Consider the following 27,018-nt stretch of genomic DNA (forward strand, 5'->3'; position numbering starts at 1 on the left):
AAAAAAAAATCCAGCGTTTTTAGAATCAGAAAGGTCAAACCCAGTATCATATCTGCAGCTGTCATCATTTCTGGCAATTGTTTAGGTTTTCTGCAATGCCTCTGTTGAGCACAGTGCATAGGGCTTTCCAGGAGGCACTTAGGCTTGTCCTCAACTCTTGGAAAAAAACAAACCCAAATGCACCCTCTCCATGCTGGTACCTGGTGACATCAGGTGAGAAAGTTAGTGCTGGCAGCTTTTCTCTCATTTTTTTGCAGTTACTCACCTGTTTCTCATACACTTTTTTCCCCATATATCTTCACCTGGGTTTGAAGTGTTTCATATACCAACATCCCTTTTTTTTTAAAGTCCATCTTTCAACATGAAGAAAACAGTCAAACAGATCTCAATGCTTACACAAGTCAAAGGAACCAATCTCCAAACAAATTGCTGGAACATTTTTTCTTCCTGCTTGTGTCCAATTGCCTTCAAAAGAAATTATTCACTTCTTCCTTTAATAGGTTACATTCCTTAAAATTAAGTTTGCTTCAGAATCAGGGAAACTTTATTTTGCTCTATTTGACCACTACATCTTTTATATATTTGGGAAGGGCCTGTTACAATAGGCTTTTTTCCCAATAATATAAAACTCACATTCCAAAGGTGGACAGACTTGTCCAGAAAATATGGAATAAGTCCTTTATAGAGGAAAACTCTCAAGCCTTTTCACATTCTGTAATATACCTGAGAAGTCTCTAATGGAACAGCAACTGTTCTGTGAGTCATTGAAGCAAGTTTTATAGTCACTGTTAATGCAGCTTTCTCCAGCCAATTTGTATTCTTTGGGGGTTACACTCAGGAAAAGCCTCCAACTGCCACAGCAACCAGCCTATGTTAACAGCTCCAGCTGTAGGAACCTAATTTACTGATTTCACACAGGAAAGTGTTGACTGCACTAACAGCTGAAAGTCATCTAGTTTCCAGAATTTCACCTCAGACTAAAAAAAAAAAATAATCAAAAATTACATAAATGGGCTGTTACTTCTTTGGGATAAAGGCAAGATATTTCAGGAAGATCCTTTGTCAGCCCTGGTAATTTAGAGAAGTATGCCCCATGAGTGCATACTGTTTAGGGAAACAGTAATAAACTTGCATTGCAAAGCTAAACAGAACATCTTGTATAGATATACTAACACACAAAGGAATTCAGCAGCCAGCTTTATGTGTATAGCTTTGTGGGGGTTTTTTAAGTACTTGCTGGTATAAAGTGCTCTCAAGCTCTGTTTTCTTCTGTAACTTTTGTAATAGTTCATTTGCACCTTCAAATCTTACCATTCTCCCTGCTGACACTTCATCCTTTTACCTTGAAGTGTTTATGCCCTTAACAGAGTTTCTCTAGTTACTTCTCTTTTATGACCCATTCTTAGAAGCCATCAGCAATTGTAATGTTGCCCAGGTTACACTCATGTCTGACAGCACGTCATGCTTCCTCTGGCAGATTGATGATCAACAGAAGGCATTAAAATCAAGATGCTTAAGAACAGGGCTTCTAACTTGAAGGAAAAAAATTAAGCAGGTTGGGGAAGCTCTATCAATATCAATTCTTCCTGATTTTTTTTGCTGTTAAATATGCTTGGGTTTGTAAACATGTTTTAAATATTTATCAATTGAAATAGATTCTCAATGCTGAAATTAGGTAAGTTACTCTCATAGCAGTGGTTGCTGAAAAGATTATTTCCAGTGCTCTTAAAATACTGATATACAGCAAGCTCTGTTTTGGGACAGTTGTTCAAATTACCCTCAGGTGTCATGCCTTTGGACTGCAGACATTGCAAAGGTTTGTTTCCACTTCAGACTTGCTTCTGTTCTTTACTGATTAGCGCTCTGAAGTAACAGCTACCTAGTTGTCTGCTCATTGGTCCCAAACCATATCCAAAACCAGCAGAAGTAGAGCTTTCCCCACATGAGACTCAAGAATCTGAGCTTTGTTTTTCCCTTCTTCCTCCACAAAGATTATGGCTTGCACATTGGGAGTACTCAAGCAAGTCTCAGTTCCTTGCCAGTGCAGTATCTTGAGCTCTCTTTGTCAGCAGAGACAGGAGTGCTACTTCCTGAGGCAAGGTGAGCAAGGAGCCAAAGGTGAGCACTGCACAAGGAGCGTCCTCGCCGGCAGGGCGCAGTCCTGCAGCAGGAGAGGCAGAGCTGGGTGCTGGGGACAGGCTCCAACCTCAGTCACAGCAAGGGCACAAAGCAGGTCTAGAGTCCATCAGGAGAGACAAGTGAGGAACAGCAGGAGCAAAGGCCCAAAACCAGCCTAAGGTTCATCTAGCAACCAGGTCCAGACAACAACCAAGGCCAGAGCCAGGACTTAAAACAAGGATACCTACAACAGAGCTTAGACAGAGAAGGAGGGTCTGGCCAGGCCTGAGCTTAAATGAAGTTACTGGGCTCACGGACTCCACCCTGGTCGTGGGGGCAGAGGACCCAGGTGAGGCTGGTCAGGGCCATTAACACTTGTTAGCACCCTCAGGACCTTGACAGTCCCTACCCAAAGCCTGTCTGTGAGGTCTTTAAGGAACCAGAAATATTCAACTCATCTGAGTCATTGAGTCTGCAGATACAGTGGTGCCAAATTTCTCTAGCTACGAAGGCCTCTTCCTTTCTTTCAGGTGCAGGGAAGAGGTGTGAACTACGTGACCTCTGGTGTCACATGGCTTACTGCAAAAGTGCTGTAGACCTGAAGCATCCAAAAATGTTGGGTTTGTACATGCACATCTGTCTTCCCAGATGCAGTGTTTACCAGCAAGGCACAACACAATCATTCTGCACTCCTGCTTTAGATTGCTCATGCACAGTCATGCATGAGCCAAGATGTCAGGGCCAAGATTTCCCGTAAAAATAGGTCCACTGCAGGTCAGGAACATCTAATAGGAAGTATTTAGAATGAATGCAGTGGGCCTTTATAATGGGTATCCAAAGATGAAATCATAGCCCCTTCTGGCCTTACTTCAAGTAAAATGGTGTTCACACTTAAACTCTCTTGTGTTCAACTGCTTACAAATGTTTACCTGTTCTCAGTGCCAATCAGGCAGGTAGATACTATCTATAGAACCAGAGCCAAGGAAGACTAAATGAGTAAGTCATTGTCAAAACCACAATTGGAATTCAAGAGTTTCTGCATTAAACTCATGTTGTTCAAGACTTTTCTCTTTCAGATACTGCCAACTAACAATGCTGTGGGTGATTTATCTGATCATCTGTATTACAAACCCAAAGGCATTAACAGTGGTTGGCCTGTGTTCAGCTGGGCTTGCAGGCACAGCACACAGGTTCCTGGGTCACAGCCTGAGAGCAGGCTGGTCACCATGTCACCCTGGAGTCCAAAATAACAAATGTGAGGGAGGCTTTGCAAGGTAGATGCTTTAATCCATGCTTTGTTATCACACGAGGAGACAGCCCTAATGTCTCAGCATCAGGTTTCCACTATGAGGGAGGCAAAGCTAGTCCAGATAGGCCTGGTTAGATCAAATCTGTCCCTTAAAAAGCAGCTTAGCTGTCTTTGCATGTGATTCCCAGAGGTTTTGGTTTGTGGAGGGCTTAAATTCAGCAGCAGTCTAACCTTTCTTAGCTTGGATTGGTGTACCTGTTGCAGAGTCTGATCCAGATGACTCTGCAGGACCGATTTAGGGACAGCATACCTGAATAGTTCTGTTTCCAGGGTCAAGGCCCTGAGGGCACTAATAGGCCTTAATGGCCTGACCAGCTGCCCCTGGAGTCTCCACCCACAGCCGGTGCCCACCGGAGCAGCTGCTCTGTTGGAGCTCAGCCTGGCTCAGCTGTGGGCTGTGTTTAGTGGGAGCCTGGGTTGGCTCTGTTAAGTGATTAGGGACATGCTTTGTTATTCACTTGCATTGTATGTAAATTTGCTTATCTCCTGGGTCTCTAGACCTGCTTCTGACCTACAGATTGGGTTCTTAGTTCAGCCTCAGACCTGCCTCCTCTCTTGGAAGCTGTTTTATTACCTGGACTTGTGCTGGATGTGGATGCTGCCCCTGGGTCTGTCATGTTTACCTTTAGTGTGTACAGTGGGGCTGGGTGCTGCTGAGGGAGGTCCTTGTCCTGCTGGCTGTTTTGTGGGGCTCCCTGTCTCTCAGGGAGCAGCTGCCCCTCAAAGCTCCCTGATCTTTACCACAGACTTGGGCATTGCCAGAATTGCCTGTAATGCAGAACTACTCACAGGTTTGTGCACTGTGTTACTTGGTACAATGTTGTTCAGTTTTGTTCCTTCTGTAGGCAGGTACTAACGTGCATTTTATTCTGGATAAAAACACAGGAAGGGTAGCACTGTGTCAGACCAAAGGTCCACAAGCTTAAAACTTTACTCCTGAAAATAGGCAGTAGCATGTACTTAGGGAAGGAGTAGCATACAAGGTTAGCATACAAGGCTATTTCCTCACTGCACTCTTTCAGCTTCAAGTAATGTGTAGCTAAAATAGTACTTCTGTATTAATTGGCTTTTGATTAAACTTTCTTCCATTGATTTTGCTTTAAAAAAGCCCAATCTCTAAAGACTTCTGCCTTTTCAATCTGCTGCAGCAGTGAGTTTCATGGTTTGGTAATATGCTGCACAAAGAAGTTGCTGTATTCTGTTCTGATATCTGAGGATATCAATTGCTTTGATATCATCTACTTTAGAGAAATGGTGAGAATCACTCACTGATGGCACTTCCCTGCTTTTGTTTTTACAGTATATTGGTTGGGATTTTACTGAGACTGATGCCCTTCCAGGGTGGAAATACTGGTGCTGATTCTGGCTTTGGCTACCCTTGCTACATTTTTCTATGTCTTTCAAGTTTGTCTTTGCACCTTTTAAGCAGACCAGAACTTGGTGTTATGCTTGAGATGTGAGCAGACAACAGATCTGGGCTAAATGACGAGGGTGTTGGGATGTTTCCTGTTCTGTTCTCCTCTTCTTTTGGTAATGGTTCTGAACACTCCACTTGAGCACACAGCCCAGCTTCCCTGGGTACCTGTCACAGTACCAGGATCTCCATTTTGCATGGTAGGAGCTATGTTAGAGGATGTGACTTTCATGTTGCCCTTCATGTGCCTCTGTTTACATTTAGTGAAAGGCTTTCATCCACTATTGTGTTGCCTAGACAGTCATTACTGTGAGATCTTTCTCTAAATGGTTATACTCAGCTTGTGTTAGTAGGCTGAGTATCTTCCTGGTGCCAGGAAAGATTGTCACCTGGTGCTACTCACTTCCCAGGACATTTCTTGATGTTGAAAAAGACCACAAGCATGTTATGTGAAAATAGACAGTTGTTAGTTCTCGTTTGTTTCCTTGCCTTTAGCACGTTTTTAATGGAGCTGTGATTGCACATGTTGGTGTTTGGGTGCTCCTATTAACCTGCTTACTCTAAACAAACCTTAGCTCTCACTGCTTGTTGCTTTCCCCCAAGTTCCTCATTTCTTGTTCTGTGTTTTGTTCAAGACCACAACTTCCAACTTATTACTCTCTTCCCGAGAAACACACTCAGCTTATGTGGGGTTTTATCATCCAGTACCTGTTCCTTCAACTTCTGCCTCATTCAGCACTTTCAGAGCAATAGCTCTTTTGTTTCTCAAATCACCTGTTATTTTATCTAGTAAAATAGCTTGTGTTACCTCATCTTTTAGCAGGGCAAGTCTTTGGGATGACAGTCTTGATGTCCAGCCCCATAGAAAAGCAGCCTTTTCAGATTGGAGGAGCGGAGGGTGTGGTTACACCCAGCAAAGAGAGCTGGAATCGTCTGCCACTGAGAGCTGATGAGGCAAGTGTTCAAAATTCAGGAGTCTGTGGTGTAGGTTTCACCTTGTTGCATCTGAAGTGTCTGAGCTTGACTGAGATTCCCAGACTATTCTCTCACTACAAGGACATACAGGAGAGGAGAGAAGTGATGGAGGTACAAATTAGTGAAGAGCTACCTCGCCCAAGGCCACTGAATGGCAGCAGTGACAAGGAGCTGTGCAGACCTGTGCCACTGCTTCTCCTTTAACACTTAAACCAGCCAAACAACTGGTATTAAAGCATCTCTAGGAATGGATGTGGACCATACTACTCCTTTTATGCAGCAGAAAAGCCTCTCTGCAGGCTCGAATTTGAATGGGTTGGTTCACACTTGAAGTGCTTTATATTGCAACAGCTACAGACTTAATAATAATGAAGCCATTCTAAAAAAGTACTGCCTGGGTATATTGTTTCACAGATCCCATTTCCAACATCTGTTTTTTAGTCTGTTAGATTTGGTGGCCTGTTTTCCACTCTGACAAAGGGCTGTAGTGATAAGGAGTGGTGGAAGAAGGCTGGGCTGACTCTTCCTCTTACTACAACATTTTACTTGCCTGATTCCTTCTGGGAAGGAGCCGCAAATATCATCAGTGGCTCTTAATGGATGAGGTGGGGGATGGGGAGAGAGCAAGGCTCATTATATTTTTCCTCCTTGCAGGAGGGAGAGAGTGGCTCGGCAGTTCTTCCTCCTCTGCCAGCATCTTCCCCATGGTTCAGCGTGTGCTTGCTCCGCGCGTGGGACGGCCGGGCCCTGATGGACGCCGGTGTTTGAGGGTCCTCCCGGATGGCACATGTAAGGACAAGAGGGTTTGGCCCCGGGCGAGCCCCTCGCCCGTCACGGCTCACCAGTCTTCTCTTTTCCCGCCTACAAAGAACAGGGATGATTTCAGAGAGTGCCACCTCTGTGGCTGATCGGGAGGTGTGCGGCGCCAAACCGCAGCCTCCGCAAGTAACGGAATAATTCTCCTTTTCTCTCATTACCCTCATTTTATTTATTTCGTTGTTGCTGCTGTCAAATAACCCGCGGCGTTCTCAGCCCGGCACGCCCACGGCGGCTCTCGTGGGCAGCCCTGCGGGCACGGCGCAGTGCCCGGGGCCGTGCCGGGTTCCCCCTCGGCGCCGGGGCGTGGGTTGGGGTGCGGGGGGCGCGCGAATCCCGCTCCGGCCGCGGGATCCAGGGCGCGTTTTGCCGCCTGCCGGGAGGGCTCGGTGCGGCGAGCGCCCCGCCGGGCGCCCCCCTCCCCGCTCCTTCCCGGAGGGTCCGGCCAGGGCGCCCGCCGCCGCCCAGAGCACGTTTCGCGGCCAGGGGCTCCTCTCCCGCCTGGGCTCGTCGCGCCATGGGAGCCGCCGGCCCGCGGCCCGGGCCTGTCCGTGACCCGAGCCATGCCAGCATCGCCCCTTCCTGCGAGCCGCGGGCTGGCCGGCCGCAGCCCTGGTACGTGTGCGGGACGGGTCCGGGGCTGCCGCGGGCGGGGGGGGACGGGATCTCTACTTTCGGACCCCCTCCTTTTTTTTTTTTTTCTTTTTGTTTGTAATCCCTCTGTTTCTCCTCTCTTTCCCCCCTCCCGTAGCCGCCTGGCTCATTGCAAAGTTGAGCTGGGGTGGAGCGGCGAAGGGGAGGCAGAGGCAGCCCCGCGGCCGGGCTCGGAGCCCCGCGGGTCGGGCCGTTCCGAGACGGGCGGGCTGGGGGTTATTCAAATGCAAAACGCAGTTTGTTGGCCGAAAAAGCGAAAAAGTCCGGTCTCCCTGGCTGTGCTGGAGCGTGTTTGCGCTGCAGCAGCCAGAGCCTGCCTGGAAAAACCCACCAGGCAAGAGAAGCTGCCTGCAGCCTGCGCGGAGGGCAGGGAACAATTAAAAGGGTCCCTGCCCGGCCGTAGGGCCCCCGGCCAGCCGGAAAAGCCCCGCAGCCCACCCCCACCATAACAGCGGCGAGCGAGGGCCGTGCAGCAGCATCCCCCTGTGGAGGTGCCGCTGGAGTGCGGGGCCGGGGCAGCGTCCCCGGAGTGGCTTCCCGCCTTCGCCACTGGTGGGCGCTGCGGGTCCCCGGTTTGCCGCTGCTGGGGTCGGTCCCATTGTCTGCAGCCCCGGGGAGGGCTCCCAGGGCTGAGGGGGCACGGCCAGCGGCGGGGCCGGGCCACGAGGAGCCGCTGCCTCGCACCCAGGAGGGCCCTGCCTGCCCCTTCCCTCCTTGGGGTCCGCCTGCCTGTACTAAAGGAACCAGAGCCCGGCGGGGCTGTAGTCCCCCGGGGTGCTCCTGGGCGCTGAGTGCCTGTCCAGCTGCTCTTGGAGCTGGGGGAGAAGAGGTGGTGGTGTTATGGCAACTGGAGGTTTGGTGCTGGCGGGGATGATCCCTGCCGTGCCCGTGATGGAGCCGGGGAGAAGGATGTGGGTCGCCGAAGAGGTAAGGAGGAGGCTGAGGCGGCTGCTGGGGCGCAGGAGCAGCTGACCTTCCAAAGGTCTGGCTGCTGGCGGCCGAGCGGTGCCTCGGGCTGCCTTTGCGGAGGGACCGGGCGCAGCAGCACTCAAAGGAGTCGCGCCAATCGTGTGCCCAGCCTGTCCTACACTCAGCCAGCCTATCCTGCTGCACCCCAACGATATTTAAAGAGCAACGTAGTCCGCATCACTTGTATCTCGGCCTATGTAGCAGCTGCCCAGGGTGGTGAGATGCTATTCCTTTAAGGAAAGGGGGATGTGCGATGGGCATCTGGAGCAAGGCATGAGCACACCGATATCGGTGCATACCCTGGAGTGAGGAGGGCAAACAGTCTGGCCAGGGGGGCTGCACCAGCGTGGGTCTGGCCAAAGAGCTCTTGTTCCAGAAACTATAATACAGTGATGTCAAAAGTGGGCAAAGATTGCAGTGTTAGATATTTAAACATGACCAAGCAGACTTCTAGAGTAAAGGTCTCTTTAAAATTTAAAGACAATAGAAAAACTTGTGAAAATAATAACTAAAAAGGCTGTATTATTATTTCCAAATAATAATAGTTCTTCCCAGCTGTGTCAGTGCTTTTTAAGGTACTCTTGTGGAGAGGCAGAAGGTTATCCTGTGCCAGGAATTGGGAAGACTTCATGTTTAGTCTTGGTCTGGGCCAAATGGGGCAAGTAGCCTGGTGGACCCTAACTGTAAAGGAGAAGAAAGCTGGTTTGTGCTTTTCAGAGGCAGTTTCTCCAGCAGCACAAGGAGGGGTGGTGTTGCTCTTGGGATGAGACACAGTCCCTCTGGACAAGAGGGGTTTGTTGTGAGGAGACAAGAGCAGGCTGGGTTGCACAAAGCAGGTAGTCGGGGAAGAATTCAAGGTGACATGGACCAATGAACTTTGATATTTATGGCTTCTGTAAGACCTAATTCTTCCCTGTGTAGTAATTCAAAATCCCCACTGATAGTTTTATTATGACTGGCATGGGACCCTGGCTGTTAAAGCTGGCCTAAGCACTTCCGTCCTGCTTTCTGTTTTCAGATACTTAGAATTTCAAAACACCTTTCAGGCTGAAATTTTCCAGGCTTAATCTTTGCCTGAAGGTTCTTCCTTCCACCTCCCCCTTCTTTTAACTGAGTTTGAGATAAGGTGATTCAGTTAGTGGTGTTGATTTTTTTTTTTTTTAAGAAAAGGCAATCCCCCTGAAGAACTGAGTCACAATATCAGAAAGAAATGCAGTGCTTTAAACAGCATAAATGTGGAATTAGAGAGGCATATGATTAGCCAGGGTGTTCTGTTTGTTTTGCTTGCTTTTTTTGTATTCAAAAGTACCTGGAGTGTTCTGTTGGAAGGAGCTTTCCTTTGGTGAGGCTTTAGAACTGACTTTATATCTCTTTAGTGTTCCCTTTGGCTGCACTGCACAGAGGTTAAAGCAAGCCCGTGCTCCTGCCTGGCTGAAGGGAGGATACTTGCGCATGTGGTGTGAGTCTTCACAATGGATTTTTGGTGCAAGTTGTTTGTCTGAGGCTTAATCTGGTTTTGTGGTTTGAGTGTGTGTGCTTCCGTGCCACACTTCTTTTTTTCTAAGTGTTCCAATAGAGCCTTCCCTAAACCAGGTGGGCTCTTTTTTTGTGGTATGTTTTGTCTGTGTGACTCACTGTGCAGGCTCCCAGGTGCATGAAGTCCTGACACCTCGGAATGCTAACCGGGCCATCTCTTGCTGCATTCCCGGCGGGGAGGGGCCCTGCCTTGTCCTCGGGCACGGGGGTGCCTTCAGGGCCGGCGAGGACAAACGTGGTGCTTGGTCTGCTCAGCTTCATCCGGGGGTACTGATGTCAGCGAGGAAAGGACTGTGTGCCTTTGTCTGTGAGAGGCTGAGGTGGCATCCTGCAGTGCCTGTCCCACGTCTGTAGTTATGCTGTTGGAAAGTGTTGGTTTAAGTAAGGGTTTAATATGTCTGGTTGGCTTAAGAGTGGCACAGTCCTGTAAAGCAAAGCAGAAAATCTCTATGTAGTGAAATGGATGGGGAGGCCTCTGTAGAAGACTGTGTATGAAATAACTCATGGTACTGAGCTGGCAGATGAGAAGTTTTAATTTTTTAACCAAAAACAAGTGGGTATTCAAGGATTAAAGAAGAGGGAAAGGGAAAATTAAAGCTAATTCTCTCCTCCTAACTCATTTCCCTTTTCATATACAAAGTGTTGCACCAAGCAATGAGTAGGTGCAGGGAACAAGGCTAAGTGGAAAAGAAGGCTGGCTTTGATGCAGCTGGGAAGAACGTGCAGGTGATAGGACATGATCCTGAAAGACTGAAAAAAGCTTTTGCACCTAACATGAGGGTCAGATTTTTGTAATGACTCTCTTCTCTGATGTCTTTTGCTTCTTCCTCTAGAGCGTTTCTGCCATAACATGAGGTGCTTTGCAGTTCTAAGTTGTAGATCTGAGCTTGTGGACAACTTCTAAGTCACATTGTGGCCCTTATTGCCTGTCACCTGTGTATTATGGCTTTTTTGAAAACTTCCAGGTCTTGTTTCCCCTAAGGTACAGTTTCAAGGGACTTTTAGAAAGATACCTAAACACTGAAATAAAATGTATGTAATGAGTGCATCTGACTGTTGTGAAACCAGGTGACCAGTGAAGCTAGTGACTGCTGTGTCATTTTTTCCCCCATACAGTCCTGTTTATTCAGGGATCACCTGCCATCTTTCATGATGCCATAAAAAAGCTCCCACCATTTTTTAGGAGGACACATCTTTTATCTCTTGTCCCCCCATCTTCCAACAAGAATCAAATTACGTAATAGAATCTTGATTGACACTGCCTCTAGAATGAAAACTTGCTTCATTGTTTTTTATTCCTTTGTGTAAAGGGAAAGATTTTGGTTTTACTTTGTTTGTGTTTGTTGTTTTTTTTTTTTTCTGGAGGCATTCCAGCAGTATGAAGTTAAATTCCCTAATTACTTTGTAGACAAAATTCTCATTATAATTGTTTGGAATTGTGACCAAAACCAAGACTAAAAGATTTAGCCTTTGAGTAGCTTTTTAGCAGTATTTGTTGAGGATTATAGCAGTCAGTGGAATTGCTCCACATTTATTACTGTGAAGGAGCAAAACTCAAACAACTGGCCTTAAAACCAGCTTTCATTTCAGCTTTGCACACGAATTAGAAGAGCTAAGTGGGCTCAAGTAACAAACAGCTTTGGGATGCACTGGTGTTATCTGGGGCAGTTTCTGCAGGACCCCTGGACCTGTCACCCCTCCCAGAGGTGCCTGTGTCCCCTCTCAGGGAGGGCATGGCAGGGCCACCTGCCTTGGCTTTCAGGAGAAAGCACCCACGGAAGTCTGTTTCTCTCCAAGATGGTAGAAAAATGCCAACCACAAGCTTCATGTTTTATAATCCTGTTAGGTCCACATAGATATTTTGGGAATATAATGATTTCCTTGCTGTGAAATATTACTGATGTGATACAGGCATTTGTTGTCCTTAAGAAGTGACATGAGACAATTTGTAACTGCTGCAGATACCAACAGAGTAATTGCCAGTGCTTTAAATGGAAAAGGGAAGGTAGAATATTTTCAAGACAAAACTTGAATACCAAGCTTGTAACAACCTAATATTTTGGTCCTGCTTGTGGAAGAGTAAACAAAGAAATAGCAATGTAATTTACTTTTATTAGACAAGTTATTTAAAAGATGTTAGACTGCTTTTGTCTAGCTGTTAAGGTGGTTGTGGCAGACTAGTTTTCATCAAGACTGTGGGCTTTTTTAAAGGGAAGCACAGATCTTTTGCTGACAGGCATTTCTCCCAAGAGCTTGCAGTCACCTTGCAGGTGAGGTGCTCAGAGTCCCAGACAAATATAGCTAAAGTCAAGTATTAATTGAAGGAAAAAGAAGAAAACACAACCCCTCCTCCCAAAATATTTTTAAATGAATATATAAATATAAATAAACATATATGTTTATATATTTATATATATTTATAATATTATATAGATTATTATATCTATAAATTAGATATAATATATTTAAATATAGAAATATAAATATAAATAAATATTTTTTTAAAAAAAATCTTTTAGGGGTCTGTTCAGGTCTCTTCTGAAAAACCTGAAGTCACTCCAGTGACAAAATTAAAACAAAATGCATAAAACTGTTGCCATTGTGCCCCTATATCATCATCTGTGAGTAAGACAAAGCTTTTCACAGCTTTTATAACACAGCCAGGCAATTTCCTACAAATATCAGCATTCTTTGCTTAGCAAGCAAAAGGGAAATCTTCAACTGCTCTGTTCATAGCCTCTAATTTTGGCCCTGAAAAGAAGCAATGCTTTGCTGTTGTTAGTTTTCTACACTCTTGCCAGACAGGTGTGTTTCTCTGTGTAAAAAGAAAAAAAACAAACCACTAAATCAAAACCAACCAAACAAAAAAGCCCAGGATGATCTTGCTTCTTCAGTCCTGAAGAAACCATTTTGCAACTTTCAAATCATGCACTCATGGAATGGTTTGGGTCAGAAGGGACCTTAAGGATTGATGTGTTCCAACCCCCTGCCATGGGCAGGGACACCTTCCACTAGCCCAGGTTGCTCCAAGCTTCATCCAGCCTGGCCTTGGACGCTTCCAGGGATGGGACAGCCACAGCTTCTCTGGGCAACCTGTGCCAGGGCCTTACCACCTCCCAGGGTGGTATTCTTCCCAATATCCATCTAAACCTGCACTCCTTCAGCTTGAAGCCATTTCCCCTTGTCCTATCACTATCCAAATGCAGGTAAAGACATATTATCGTATACTTGTAATAATTTTTTAAAATTACAAGATTGTTATAAATTAAGCTTCTGGTTGATAATTTTGATGGTCATGCTTCCTAAACTTCCACAACAGCAGCAATAACTGCTTATGTCAAGAAGCAATATGAGAAGGCATTATATGCATTCAGTATTCTCAAAAATCCAGTTGCTGTTTCCATTCCAGACCTCCTGCAGTCTCTGGTCATACTCCTTCTGTTCCAGGGCTGATAAAGAGAAAAGCCTTTATCTCTTCAGTCCCACTCCTGATTCACACATCCCCATGTTGCCTGGCCTTTGTTGTTGTTTCCTTGCTCCATGGGCTCGAGTTTCCTGGCCTGCCACTGTTGTGTAGCTCAGCCACTAATGGCCACAGATGCTGCTCTCCAGGCCATCTCCATGAGGAGACCACAAGAAACTGGGGGGAGGCTTTTGGCAGGCTGCCACCAGGGATTTCATAGAGCTGCTGATGTGATGCTGATGCCCTTTTTGCTTCATGGAGTGACCAGTACTGGCCATGTCCCCCTTCCCCATGTGTCTCCACAGAACAGTAGGGAAGGAGGGTACTCAGATTACCTGCAGTGCAGTGTTTGATTTACTGTTTCAGTATCTGACCCAACTTTTATAGAGTGCTTCTGTGGGAGCTGTTCAGGTCTCTTCTGTGACCTTTGCCCACAACTATAAACAACTGCATGTGTCTACTTGGTCTCTCCAGGTTGAATGTTTGGCTGTGATGGAGGAGGGCTGCTGTCCAGCTTGTTTGTTGTGTGTTTGGTGGGCATTGTTTTCTGATCTGACCTTAGAAGTGTGTTTAGCCTTGTCTTGTACAGCAGTGCTGGCTCTGAAATGGTATTTGTGTGGAAAAAACCTGCTGTCTCAGTAATCATGTTCATCTGATATGTAGTAGGAAGATGTGACACAGAATCATCACATCACCTTTAGATAAGGTACTTGGTTTATATATTGTAGTACAGAGGATCATTTGGCTTTGTACTGCTGAATAAACAAAAGCCAGGCCTCAAAATGCTTTAAATGAGCTATTTAAAGAGCTTTGGGAGTTCTGTTAGCCATGGTGGGTACTTGGCCAGTGGGCAGCTTGCTCAGGGCTGGGACAAGCAGGAACAAGCTTGATCAAGTGAGCTGGTGGCCCTGTGTGTTGGTTGTGCCAGCCCAGCCCAGCCCATCCCCTCAGCAGGACAGTGAGCTTCTCTTGGTGCAGGGCTGTTTGGGCTGCACTAGCAGAGCTCTCCACACCTTCAGCACAGCTTGGACCAGGCTGTGGAGAAGTGCAGCCTCTGTAAGATCACCCTGTTGGCTTCAAGGTGGGGTTGAGGTCATGGGAAGGAGTGGTGATGTCAGAAGCCTGGTAGTGCCCTTCTCTTTTCTATTTCCTTTAGAAGCCAAGATTCCCTTTTTTTATTTTAACTGAGAATTTTGGCCATCATCCCCATACTTCCTGTTCTTCCCTTTCTTTCCCTCATCCCATCAGTGAGGTGCAGGTGGCCTGTAGGTGGACATAAGGAATTCAAGGGAATGATGGCAAAGGGAAGGCACCCTCCTACCTGAGACTAGAGAGCCTCTGGCTCTACCTGCTCCATTTTTAGGCTGCCCTTGTCTACCCATTTGATCTATTCCAACAGCTAATAAAGCTTTAAAGCCTTCCACAGGTTCTTAAAAAGCACTTAAGGTGCTTAAAAATCTGTACTTATGAGAATTGCTTTACTTTAAAAACAACAACCCAACCTACCTCGAAGGAAATTGCTTTGGAGGGCAAGGACTGTTGTATCTTCTGAGATGATTGAGTTGTATTTGGGGAACTGGGGACTTGTGCATTGCAGTTATGTTTGGGGGCAAAAGCTTGGGACAGATGTGTGGTGGATTTTTGAAGATAAATATATTGGTCATAACTATGGAGCAGACTCAAGGGAAGGGGTGGTTAATGAACTGTTAATGAAGTTGAGAACTTAGAACTGTCCTAAAGCAGTAAATGTGATGCTGCCTGATCATTTGAGCTCCATTTATTTCTTTGTGTTAAAGGCCTTTGCAGTGTAGTAATATTTTCAGAGCTTTTGTGTTAATTGAACATAACATCCAATACTGATATTTCTGATTCTTCTTCTCTATTTTTGAATATTAAAAATGGTCAATGTAATATATATGCACCTCTTATTAAATACAATCATATTAATGCTGGTTTGTATCTTTTTCTGTTTTAGAGTTGGTGCTGTATCAGCACAGAGAGCAGCAATGGGAGTGTGCAGTTTTCTGTTGAAAAGGTCTCTCAAGAGCTCATGATTTTTTTTCCATTTCTCCTCTTAACATTCCTACTGCTCCACAGACATGGCTCACCACGCAAGGCCTTCCAGATCAGTCAAAAAAGAAGAGCTGGGCAAAAGGAAAACTAACCAGGGCAAAAAGAAATCTAGCCAAGTGAGAAAGAAAACTACAAAGACTTCCACAAAAGCTGTTAGTTCTGGAAAAGGCAAAAAGCCAGCGCAAGAAAAAGATGTTAAGAAAAAACAGCAAGAAAAGAAACCAATCATGAGCTCTTCGGGGAGACTTCTCAGGAGCAGTGTAACGAGAACCTTGTCTGGAGCGTCTTGGGTGAGTTTGGAGAAAGCTGACAACATCCTCTTTCACAACCAGGATTCTTTCAACATCAATGGCTTCACAATGTCTCTCCGTAACCGACCCTTCTCCCCTAGATTGTCCCAAACTCCAGTAATTGCAAAACCCAAGAAATCTGCAGTACAAAAAAGGCTGGAAACAAAGGAAAACCATGAGCAAGGAGCCCTGGCAGGAGTAGAAGAGAAAAACGATGAAACAGGCAAAGTAGTTTTGAAACAAGATTTAACCCAAGATGAGTTGGCTGCTCTGCCAGTAGAAGGTTCTCCCTGTAGTGCAGGTGAAGGGCCTGCTCTCCCATGTGCCAGTCAGGACAAGGAGGTAGAAATACCTGGAACAAATGACTCTGTTCCAAACAGTTGGCTAACTGATGGTACAGAAGCATCAGGGGTGAAATCTAAGCATGAGGGTCTGCCCTGTGAGCAGATACCCAGTGATCTTGACATGGGTAGTTTGGCTGAAGCATTTGTTGAAGGTGCTGTGCTTGTGCTTCCATCTTTTCCTTCCAACTCCATAATCACCTCTGAATCCGAGGTGTGTGGGGAGACTCCCTTCGATGTGGTGCCCAGCAGTGAAGAACCTGACCCCGGCTCTGCTGTTACCTCAGACCTCAGCTCAGCAGGACTAGCACAAGAGTCAGTCACTCTTGCCACATCCCACATTGAAGCAGAGTTGGACCTGGTGCTACCTAGTGAAGAACAAGACCCAGATTCTGCAGCTGTTGTTACCTCTGAGTTTCACTCACAAGATTTATTAGAAGATGCAAGGTCACTTGCAGAGTCCTGCTTGAAGGCAGCCTGGGATTTAGAATCTGAGAATAGAGACATTGGTTCAAATTCCAGCTCTGTAGCTGCCACTGAATCAAATTTGCTTTTACATTTTGAAGGTGCAAGCTCACTTGCAGAATCCCCCATGAGACTGGTTGTGGATTTTGTACCCATTCCCAAAGAATTTTACTCAAATTCAGATTTGAGCTGTACGAGAGAAAAGTCAGAGTTTGACACAAAAAACATATTTACAGTATGTGAATCAGTCTCCAACACCTCTTTAAACAATATTGAAGTGGAGGACATAGAACAGCTTGTTAAATGTATCGATGCAGAGACATTGATTTTGAATTCAGGTTATGTCCCCACTTTATCTTCAGATTTAGAAAAAAGTACATTCAGTAAAATATCTGGTGAAAGCTCTGGGCAGTTCTATGAAGGTTTTGTTTCAGAGTTGCCTTCGAGGCTGGAAATCTCTGCTCTTGCCTCAGAAAAAGCCATAAATGCAGATTTGCCAGCTGACTCAAGACTGCAGCATAATGATTATTCATCACAGCTGGGAAGTGTCGGAGTGAGCCTGAATCTGGTTCAGGACAACGTGAGCAACAGCACTGAAGCAGTTGAGGCCTCAGGGCCATCCTCTCTTAAAAATCCAGCTGGTGGTTGCCCTGTTCCATACTCATCTCTGCTCCCTATGCTGGAGAAGAAGAAGCGAAGGCGCTGTGGAGTCTGCGAGCCGTGCCTGCGGAAGACGAACTGCGAGGAGTGCAGCTGCTGCAGGAAGCGCAAAACCAGCCACCGGATATGCAAGAAGAGAAAATGTGAAGAACTGAAAAAGCCGCCGCCGCCGGTCACGCTGCCCTTCCAGGTGAGCCGGGGGGAGTGGCAAATCAAGCTTTGGAGGCTTGAGGTTCATCTTCAAATTCTGCCCTGGGAAATACTGTCCCCACTGCACAGCTCTAGAGGGTTCAGGGTTACTGTTGGAGCCAACAGGTTGTACAGTAACTTCCCCTTGTCATGTGGAGAGGTGGAGGTTAGGGCGAGCTGGAGTTATTCTTGTTCCTGCTTTGTAAATCCATAGAATCAGAGGTAAGTATGGCTTTAGCTCTGTGTTCTGGATACTGGCACGTTGGCCAAAGAATGAATTAATTGGAGTGCATGAAAAGATGAGAGATTTGAGCACAAAGTGTGGGGAGGTGGGAGATTGAGGGTAGTCATAGGAGACTGAATTACTAGGGAGAGTGGTGGTATTTCAAAACACTTCAGGCTAAAAAGCAAAGGAAGGCAGGCTGTTTGCTCTTTGCTTCAGTTAAAATAATTTGCTCGTAATGACAGATTTGATGGAAATAAATTTATAAACTTCAGGACAAAACTGTAGCTGCATTTTCCCCTTTCGCATCTTTCTGCCTTTCTAATTGTCTGTTCTTCTGTTTCTCTCATTTCACTTCTCCTGCCTCTCTCCCTTTGTCTTTTACCACATGCCCCATACATACTTTCTTTTTCTGTATTTCTTACTCATTTTTCTGATCCATCAGCCTTTTATAACCCAGGTCATTACTTTTGGAACAAAGAGGAGGGGAAAAGACAGTCTGTATGCCCTTGTGATAACAGCACTGACCTTCTGAGGGATTTCAGTTCAAGATCAGGCTTTAAATCAGGTAAGTAGGGAGTTGAACATAGATTTCCCACATCCCAACTGAATTCCCTGAGCTCTGAGCTGCAGTGTTGGCCTCTGCACTGCCAGGTCCTGCTGGAAGTGTTCTGCTTCATGTGGTCCAATGCTACCTGAACCTCAGAGCGGGAGAGCTGTCTTGGGAGTTAAATCACTGGGACATTTGCCTTGGGATGTGGGAAACTGAGGTTCAAGTCTCTGCACCAGTGTGTACTGTGAGTGGAGCAGTTCACACTGGGGAGAATGCACCTGCCAAACCTTTCTCAGTAGCAATTCCATTAAAATGGTGTGTTCTTGCAGCAGGTGGGAATTCCCGTCAGCTGCGAGATCCAGGAGAGCTCCTGGTTTCACTGCTCTGGCCTGTGCTTACCAGGGTTGGCTGTTCTGGTTGTAAGGTAGGCAAGCAAAATGAAGAGTCCTACAGCTGTGAAGGGATATGGTACATTCCCCTTTGTGGGGGAAGTATATTTTAAGATATAATGTTTAGGGAAGTAGGCTTAAACAGCTTGGCTCAGAATTCATTCAAAGACTCTGTCTCAACTACTTCTAAATGCTCTTTAAAAAAAGGGGGTGGGGAGGGACAGCTGTGTGACTTTACATATTTAAACAACAAAGGTGGTAGAGACTTAGCCAGACTTTTTACAGCAAAAGAGTAGTGACATTGTCCTTTTGTATATTTAGTCAGTAGGATGGAAGAAGCTCATAGGAGAGAATTGGTGGAGTTGAGGTAGGAAGTGTTCTAAAAGCCATGTTTTAAAAAGGGGGTTGGCAGGGTTGTTGAAAGGAAGCACTCCAGTTTTTCTGTCAACCTTTGTTTTCCAGGCTAAACATACTTCTTTTCTCATTGCTCAGGCTGACCCTCTCCTTGCAGATTAGCTTTCCTCCTTCACCTTTGTCCTCTCTGGGCACTCCTTTTGCTTTCTTTATGAGAGATTCCTTGTTTTTATTCTTTTCTTTGGCAGCTTTTATTTTGATGTGCTTTTATTTTATTGGACTGGTCCCATTCTGTACAGTGCATTCAGAGCTGCACCAGAGGCCTCCTTCATTTCTCGTTAAATCTTGTATGAAGTTTCAGGGAACTGCATGGAGGAAATTAAGTATTCCTGACATTTAAGAACATGTCAGATATTTTCTTATAAAACTGTATTTGAATGAAACCTGGTGCCTTTTCAGGTATTCCTAGAAAGGAGCTTTGCCTCATTTCTGAACTCTAGAAACTGTGCTCTGAGGAAATGAGAGGCAAGTATTTCTACGATGTTACGTGAGCTCTTTAAAGATGTTGAGATCCAGGAGAAGGTGTTGGGGGATGGGAACACTCTGGCACTCTGCTCAGCAGCTGTCCTTTAGATAAGATTGCAGGGAATCCCATTGTGTTTTCCCAAACTGGTAGCAGTGGGACTTGTGTGACAGTGATGAAGGCAGCTGGGGAAAACCCAAAACTGTGGGTCTCTGTCCATGGTATAGAAAGTGAACATAAATAATTAAGAGAAATGGGTTTGGCTTCAGTGTGTTCCTTGCTCAGGAGTCATGCATCTTTCTCATGTTGGTGGAATGTGAGCATTTTTTGGAGGTGATTCACTGGGAGGAGAGTGTAGGGGATGGACATGCTCTGCGTGAGCATAGCTTAAATGTTGGTGTTTTGCCTTAAAGGGAATTATCTCTTCTCATTCGAACTAAAAAAATGCAGAAGTCCCAGTGAAGTCAGTGAGAGCTCTGCATTAAATGGTTGTATAGCCAGTGGAGGTTTTCCTTGAGAACTTACATGGATTTACACTTCTAGGGAGTAAGGCCTGGCTGGTAGAAGTTGTGCCTGTAAACTGAAGGGCATATTCCAACCCCCCTGCCCATGTGTGCACAGGCATTCCACCCTCAGAGAGTATCAGTTGTGTTTGGAGCTCCTGTTAAGTGACTGTTATTTCCATTAATTCACACATAATCCAGATGAAGATTTGAAAACTATATTGGACCTGAAAAATATCACTTAAGAATAACATCCCCATAAACCTTCAGTGATATTTTACCTTCCTGAATGTAATGGGTTTTGCAGGGATGTGACATCATGAAAGTTTGCATCAAGTATTGTGGGCTCCAGCTCCCAGCCCCTGTGTGTGGCATTACTGTTCCATGTAATGCCCTTCTTCCTGAGGGGTTTGCACTGGGGCTGTTTGGGGAGGAGTTGGTAAAGAAAAATCCTGAAATATAGGAGGGAAAACATTTTTTTTTTTTTTTGCTTATTGAAATGTTTTGAAAGAGCAGCCTAGTAAATGTAAGCAGGGGGGAGCTTTAGTTTGTGTGAGGTAATTGTTGGATTTAGTGGGACCTGTAGTCAACAAAGTGACAAAAAAGCATCAGGCCACTGAGTGTAAGTTTGCTGGGTTACCCAAGGTGTCTCAAGACATCTTCTTTAATAGCTGTAATCTGAGTAACATGGGATATTAAATAACAATAAGGGCCTGCCTGCTTGTGGGTTTTTAACATGCTGCCGAAACCCAGACATATTTAAAAAGGATGCTGCAATTCAAGTTGGTTGGGAACTTTCCAGTCAGCCATTCCTTGAATGGAAAATGCTGATTTAACAGGAAGCTTTCACTATCTGTCTCGATGCAACTGTCTTCGGGGAAAGCTTCCCAAGGTTCCAAATGAAATTCCTGCTTAAAACTTAAAAAGGGGATGAGAATTATTAGAACAGCTTGGTGGTAAGGGCTTTTTGCCTGATGCAGACTGGGGGCTTGAACTTTGGTCTCCCACATTCCATCTGTCTGCTCTTGAATTTTTTAAAGGTTTTGCTCTGCTTTGGAACACAACTAAGTGTTGAAATCCAAAAAAAAAAAAAAGAAAACAAAAAAAAGCCCCCAAACAAGCAACAAACAAAAAGCAAAATGGAATTCTCGTTTTTCAGCCAGGCCTAGCTATAATCAAGAAACTTAGACTTCGTGGTATTTATTTTACAATAGACTCTAGAAATATGGAAGCCACTTGAATTTTAAAATGAGTGCATAGAAACACTCCTGGAGTGTGGCTCTTGAGTTGAAGGGGGGAGCACCCAGCTGGGCGAGTTTGAGGTGTGTGATGAGCAGAGCTGCACAGGGGCAGGGCAGGGAGCTGCAGTAGAGCAGTTTACTCTTGTTTTACACACACACTCTGGGGGTGGAAAATAATTGACTTGTGCTGCTTTACCATTCTGTGATCCTGGGCATGGACTCTAATGCAGCGTAAATTACAGTGAGATGGATTAGTTTGGGCTCTAGTTATTTTCAGAGGCTGTATTTAACAAGTTCCCTCTTTGCTGCTCCTTACTTTCTGTGCTAGTCTTTAAAGCTTTTATGGGGAAAATTTTATTTGAAGAGGTTTCTTTCTTTCCTTGGTGTGAGGATGCATCCTAACAGGAGAGGAAAGTACTTGAGTAACAAGGAAACCTGAAATCACTCTCTAGTGCACACACTAAAGTGGGGACTAAGTCAGAATACTGGGTCTTAGGTTTCTAAGAAAACAATTCTTTTTCTGGACTGTAAAGCAACTTGAATAGCCAAAACTGCAAAGAAGAATCAGATCACTGAGTGTTCTTTTTTTATTATGCATAAGGACCCTTGCAGACTTGGGGAAAAAATTACAAATCAGTACTTTTATTTTACCTGATCCTAAATCCTATTTAATGCATCACTCTGGTGCAACAAATGAGGAGCTTAGATATGAGGTAGCATCAGACAACAGAAGTGGGCAGCAGCTTTTTCTGGACTGATCCTCTGCAGGAGGAGCTGTGTGTCCCTGCCTGGGCATTTGCACCAGTGACCGGCCAGGGAGTGCATTGCAGTTTGGCAGCAGAGGTTCAGATTGCAGTCTGGAGCTGATGAAAAGATGTTCTTATTGGGTTGGTTTGTTTGTTTTCTTTTGTTTAGTGTACAGCTGCACGGCCAGCGTTCTGGTGTAGATGTCAGCTGCAGATGGTTTCAGTGAATGCCAGGGGGCTGCAGCGTTAGATGCGCTGTGATTTGTTTGTTGTCCCTAGTTAGCCAACGTCTGTGATCCAGGAGGGCTCGGAGTGACCCCTCCGCCCTCCCTCCCTCCGTGTTAACGTGGAGCTGTGGGAAAAGAAGGGCCCTTGCCGTTTCTCTGGTGGGCATTCCCGCCGCGATGCCTCTGCAGCAGCTCGGGTCTGTCGGAGCCGTGTCTCTCCTCGGGGCCGTGCGGGCGGGCCCGGCGGCTCCCGCTGCCGGACCGGCATTGCCGCGGTTCCCGGGGCTGGGGGCAGCAGGCCGGGGTTCCTTGGCTGCGGGCTGGCCCAGGTGAGCGCCGGCTCCCCGCCCGCGGGACGCTCCGTGCGGGAGCGCTGCCGGCGGAGCCGCGGCCCGGGCGCCGCGGGCGTGCACGGCGCCGTGCGCGCGCGCGCACGGAGCCACGCGTGCGGGTGCCCGGGGGCCGTGTCCTCGCCTGACCCCGAGCCGGCGCGCTGCCCGGGGCGGGTGGCCCCGCACCGCCCGGGCCGTGCGCGGGATGGGGAGGGGGGAGCGGCCCCGGCTCCGCCTCCGCGGGCGCGGCGGGTCCGCGCCGGCTCTTGCGGGAAGCCCCTTTGTTCGCGCGCGCGGCCGCGGGGGGCGCTGCGGGGCGCGCGCTCCCGCGGGGGCCGCACGAGGCGCGCGCCGCGGCTGCGGCAGGAAGCAAAGATGGCGGGGCCGGGCCGGCGCCGTGAGGGGCAGCGCGGGGCGCCCGCGATTGTGAGGGCGCCGCGGGGGCGGCGGACGGGCCGCCGGAGCCGCCGCCGGCCCGCGCGGGGGCCGCGTGTAAAGCACTCCGGGTACTGCGGAAATACCGCTGTTCCTTAATAAAACAGTCGGAGGTGTCTTGCCTGCCTTTGTGACCACAACTTATGTTCTGCAATTTGATGTTTTTTTAGGTTCTAACAGAAAACAAAAGGCCTCAGAGGAGGAAGCAAAGAGTTTTAAAGGTAACCGATGATTGCTTTGATATTTATCCCCTCCCGTTTTGAGCAGCATTTTCGTGTCATACAGCCCAGGAAGCCCAAGGGTTAAAGGCTGGGTAGCGGCGCTTTCCAGCTATTCAGCAGATTAGCTAATTTTAAAAGCACAGAACATGTCCTTTCGCTCCTCTCTCTCTCTCCAGCATGTTGTAGACATATTTGAACCTTTCTGCACAAGTCTGCCTACCAAAAGTTTGCTTTCCATCGCAACAAAGGTTCCCTTTAATTTTCTGTTTCTAGTTTCATAATTCCAAAGGTAACAGGCAAATGTTTTTAGCATACAGGTTTTATGGCATCTGAAATTTTATGTGAGAAGTCAATGTTATAATGCAAGCCAAGTTAACAAAAGTGGAATTTTTATGCTTACTTTACTGTAGCTTTGATTTCCTTTCTTCCATTAAACTTTAGAACACCTCAGCTGAAACTGAAAATTCTGTGTACTTACAACAACCTCCGGTTTCACATGGTAACATGTTCCTTCCACACTCTTTTAAGATGGTTATCCTTCATGATAACAAAAGACTGGTGTTTCAAATGGAAATGTCTTAGTTTTTATAACAAAACACAGACTTGCTACACTCATGGCTAATTTTTTTTAAAAAGAAGTAACAGGTAGCACATCAATACTGCATCTTTCAGTTAATCTTTAGAATATTTTGAATAGAAATAACTGTTAATTGTGTTTTTGCAAATAACATGCTGGAGGATGGGTGGTGCAAGTAAGATGGATGGTATGTGTAAGATGAAGGTAAGGAAAATGAGAAAAAATATATGTTAAAGTTTGCTTTAGTCTCTTTTACCAGCTAAATGTAATATAGTTTAGTGTTGTCCTAGTACACTAAAATTTCCAAAGTTACTGGACATAGTGAATTTGATAAATGCTGAATGGTCTGCAGTGTAATTTTACTTGAAAACGTTCCAATATCTTACTAGTTTTGTTGTCACTTTTACGTGTGACAGAAACTTTGGTAAGGCAAACCAAAGTTAAGATGAAGTGAGGAGCAAATAACCTTATTTGACTTGCATGTATGCCCAACCTCAAGGGCGTCTGTCTCTTCATGTGGGAATAGTAGTGCAAACCACCTACCTGTATGCTGATAGTAACTGTGGTTGTACAACACTAGCAAGTGCTTTCTGTTCTTGCATTAAGTACATTAATCCATTAAAATGTGAGTGTTTTCATTATGTTGTGGGTATGCTTTTAATTACTGCCTCTCTTGTCAGATAGTACGTAGGTGTAGCTCAAACTTGGAGCATTTGCTCCTTCTGTTTTGTGCAAGGATAGCAGGATGCAAAAGGAGGGTTGTTTGTAAACGAGCTGTTCAGTTTGTAGCGTGTTGGTGTGACAGGTGTGCTGTCAAAGGGTGCAGAACGTGTTTGTTTTGGTCACAGCCACACAGGTGTGTTGGGTGTCTCTCTGCAGTTGGGGTTCATAGCTGGGTCTTGAGGTTTTCCTCTGGACTCGATCTTACCACTGTTTGGGATTTGCTGGCCCGGCAGGTTGCTATGTAATATGATACTGCCATTCCTCTCCTTTCCAGAAAGCCTTCTGAAGAGTTTTTTCCCCTCTTGCTCTTGAGTGGAAAGGCTTGGCTGGTTCTGGGTGTGTGCATAGTATCCATGTCAGCCATTGGACTTGGCTTTATTTCTGGTTTGACTTTTCCTTTGCTGAACTGATTCTGCAGTATTTCCTCTTTGGTTTAGGTGCTGTTCTTTGTGTTTGCCAGTATTTGTCTTTGTTTGGTGATGCTGAAGAGTATTTCCTAAGAGTTTGTTCACTTGCATCCACTGAACGGGGCCCGGTACCTCTCGAGGCGTCTCGCTGGATTGGGGTTGGTGGGGTTGCCCTTTGTTTTTGGAGTGGAGGAGGGAGTCTGGGCATCTTAAGTTACATTACAGCTCTGACAGCTGCAGTGAACTTGAAGAAAAGCTGCATAACTTGCAGAATTCTTTACTGGGGCGTTTTTAAAAATGTGACATTTTGGTCTGTGACTCTAACCTGGCTTCTGTCCTTGGTGGGACTGCCATGTGAAGGGGTCTTGTCTTACCTGTTGAATTATAACTTAAGTGTTTGAGTTAATGATTGTAGTGATTGAGGGCATCTGACCAGTGATGCTTTCAAAATTTCAACACAATATCCTTTTTTTTCTTTGTATTTTCTTCAAGTAGTGTTCTTAACTTTCTTAAAGGAGGAGTTTGTAGTATTTTCTTCCAGTAATACATGTAGTTAGTATTTTTTCTAATCTTCTTAAGTTTTGATAGAGACATATTTATTTACTTGGAGGGCTCATGTTCTTTCTAATTGTGCTCATGTTCTTTCTAATATCCACAAATTCTGTACAGGCTCAAAATAAGCAATGGTTTCCTGTTGAAAATGGGTTGAACACATAAAGAAGACTAAAAGTGATATATACTATTATGCTGTATCTTTTGTTTACTATTTACACTTGTGTTTTAATGCTCTTTTCTGGTTATTGGAGGAATCACTTAGGAAATTCTTCCATGCCATAAATACTGCATTAATTCTCCATGTTTATTTTGAAAGAACGTGTGAAATATTCATCACTTCTAGCAAGCAAGTGCTCATTAAAGAAAGTCTTTGTGAGCTCATAGTAATGGATATGAAGGAAGGAATATACTTAGTTTTCCTTGGGGTTTATATTGTGTTTTTTCAGATGCTTATTTAATTTTATTCCTGGTAATTGAAAATCTATATGGAAGGGATTCATATCTAAAAATTCATTTGCCTGCATTTCCAAAGGGTTCTTGTACCCCCTGCTTCACTTACCATCTTTCTTTTTGCCCCTTCCTGGTGTCCTGGCTCAGTTTGGGCAGGGCAGGGCACCTCCCCTTAGCGGTGAGGAAGTGCTTGCAGTCACTTGCAAGTTCATCAAGCAGAGCTCAGAGGGCTGGGACAGGTGCCTTTGGCATCACCTTGTCAGGGAATCTACACTGAGCACGAGTGGCACCAGTGAGGAAACCTCCCCCAGATCAGGAGGCAGGGAAATACAGCCCGGGGTCTTTCCACAGCAGTCTGGGCAGCCAAGGCTGCCTTTGGGATGGCTGTGGGTGTTTGCTGCCCTGATGGAGATCTAAAAAAGAAAAAGTAAGAAGAAAAAAAGGGAGGAAAACAGAAGGGAAGAGACTGTGGGAGAGATCCAGAATTATATATGCAGTGCTAAGTGAGTTTTGTGACTGCAGGCACAGTCTTTGTTCTCTGCCTGCCTCTGTTTATGCATAAACACTGCAGTGGTGACTGAGGGGCCAGGAGAGTGCAATGATGCTCAGGCTCCATAAAATTCCTGCACTTCAAGATGAGCCAAAAGGCAGAGATGACTCAGTATCTAGAACTTTTGGATTGTTTATAAACATCATATTAAGATCAGTAAAAGTTAAACTTCCATCAAAGCTGCAAATAGCTGCTTGAGCACCCTCTTAATTTTTCTCCTCCACGCATAAAAAGCATAGTTTTGCCTGTAAAAAACCAACTTTAAAATAAAGCTGACTTGGCAGACCTGCTGTTGCCCTTTTTATGATGCACTTTAAGTTTTGGTGCTTAAAGAAACTAAAATTACACCTTTTTTTGTCAAGGTCATATATGTGTTAACAAGGTTTAGGAGAGTAACTGCTAGAGTTCATGGTAATGCTTTGAGTGAGCAAGAATTGAACTGATTTTGAACATTTATTCTAAATTATAGTGTATGTTTTTAGTGCAGAATATCTGCCAAAATATTTAGCTGGAAGAAATTAAAGTTTATTACTTTTTTCCCCTTTAAACTGAGATGAGCAAGTCAATGAATGGAATTGCACTGCTGTGGAATTTTAGAGGGGAAGAAGACAGAATGGTGCAATACACATTTGAACGGATGTTGACCATATTTGTTATGGTTTTTTAGAAGAGATATTATCATCTTGGAGCACGTTCCTTCAGTAAATACCAATTAAAATTGCTTTGATTACTGGTTG

The 27,018-nt window shown here is 45.5% G+C and overlaps 1 protein-coding gene across 1 annotated transcript in view; it reads left to right on the plus strand.

Moving 5' to 3' along the window:
* Positions 1–15,235: 15,235 nt before the first annotated feature.
* The window catches only part of TET1 (tet methylcytosine dioxygenase 1), a 56,925-nt gene continuing 45,142 nt past the window's right edge, over positions 15,236–27,018 (plus strand). The window contains exons 1-2 of the mRNA XM_018079911.2: positions 15,236–17,273; positions 22,969–23,019. Coding sequence (XP_017935400.2) covers positions 15,354–17,273; positions 22,969–23,019 — 1,971 coding nt within the window. The 5' untranslated portion in view covers positions 15,236–15,353. The remainder of the gene's footprint in view (positions 17,274–22,968; positions 23,020–27,018) is intronic.

This window comes from Manacus vitellinus, unplaced genomic scaffold (genome assembly GCF_001715985.3).
Source record: "Manacus vitellinus isolate BGI_N305 unplaced genomic scaffold, ASM171598v3 scaffold_48_pilon, whole genome shotgun sequence".
Taxonomy (NCBI): Eukaryota; Metazoa; Chordata; class Aves; order Passeriformes; family Pipridae; genus Manacus; species Manacus vitellinus.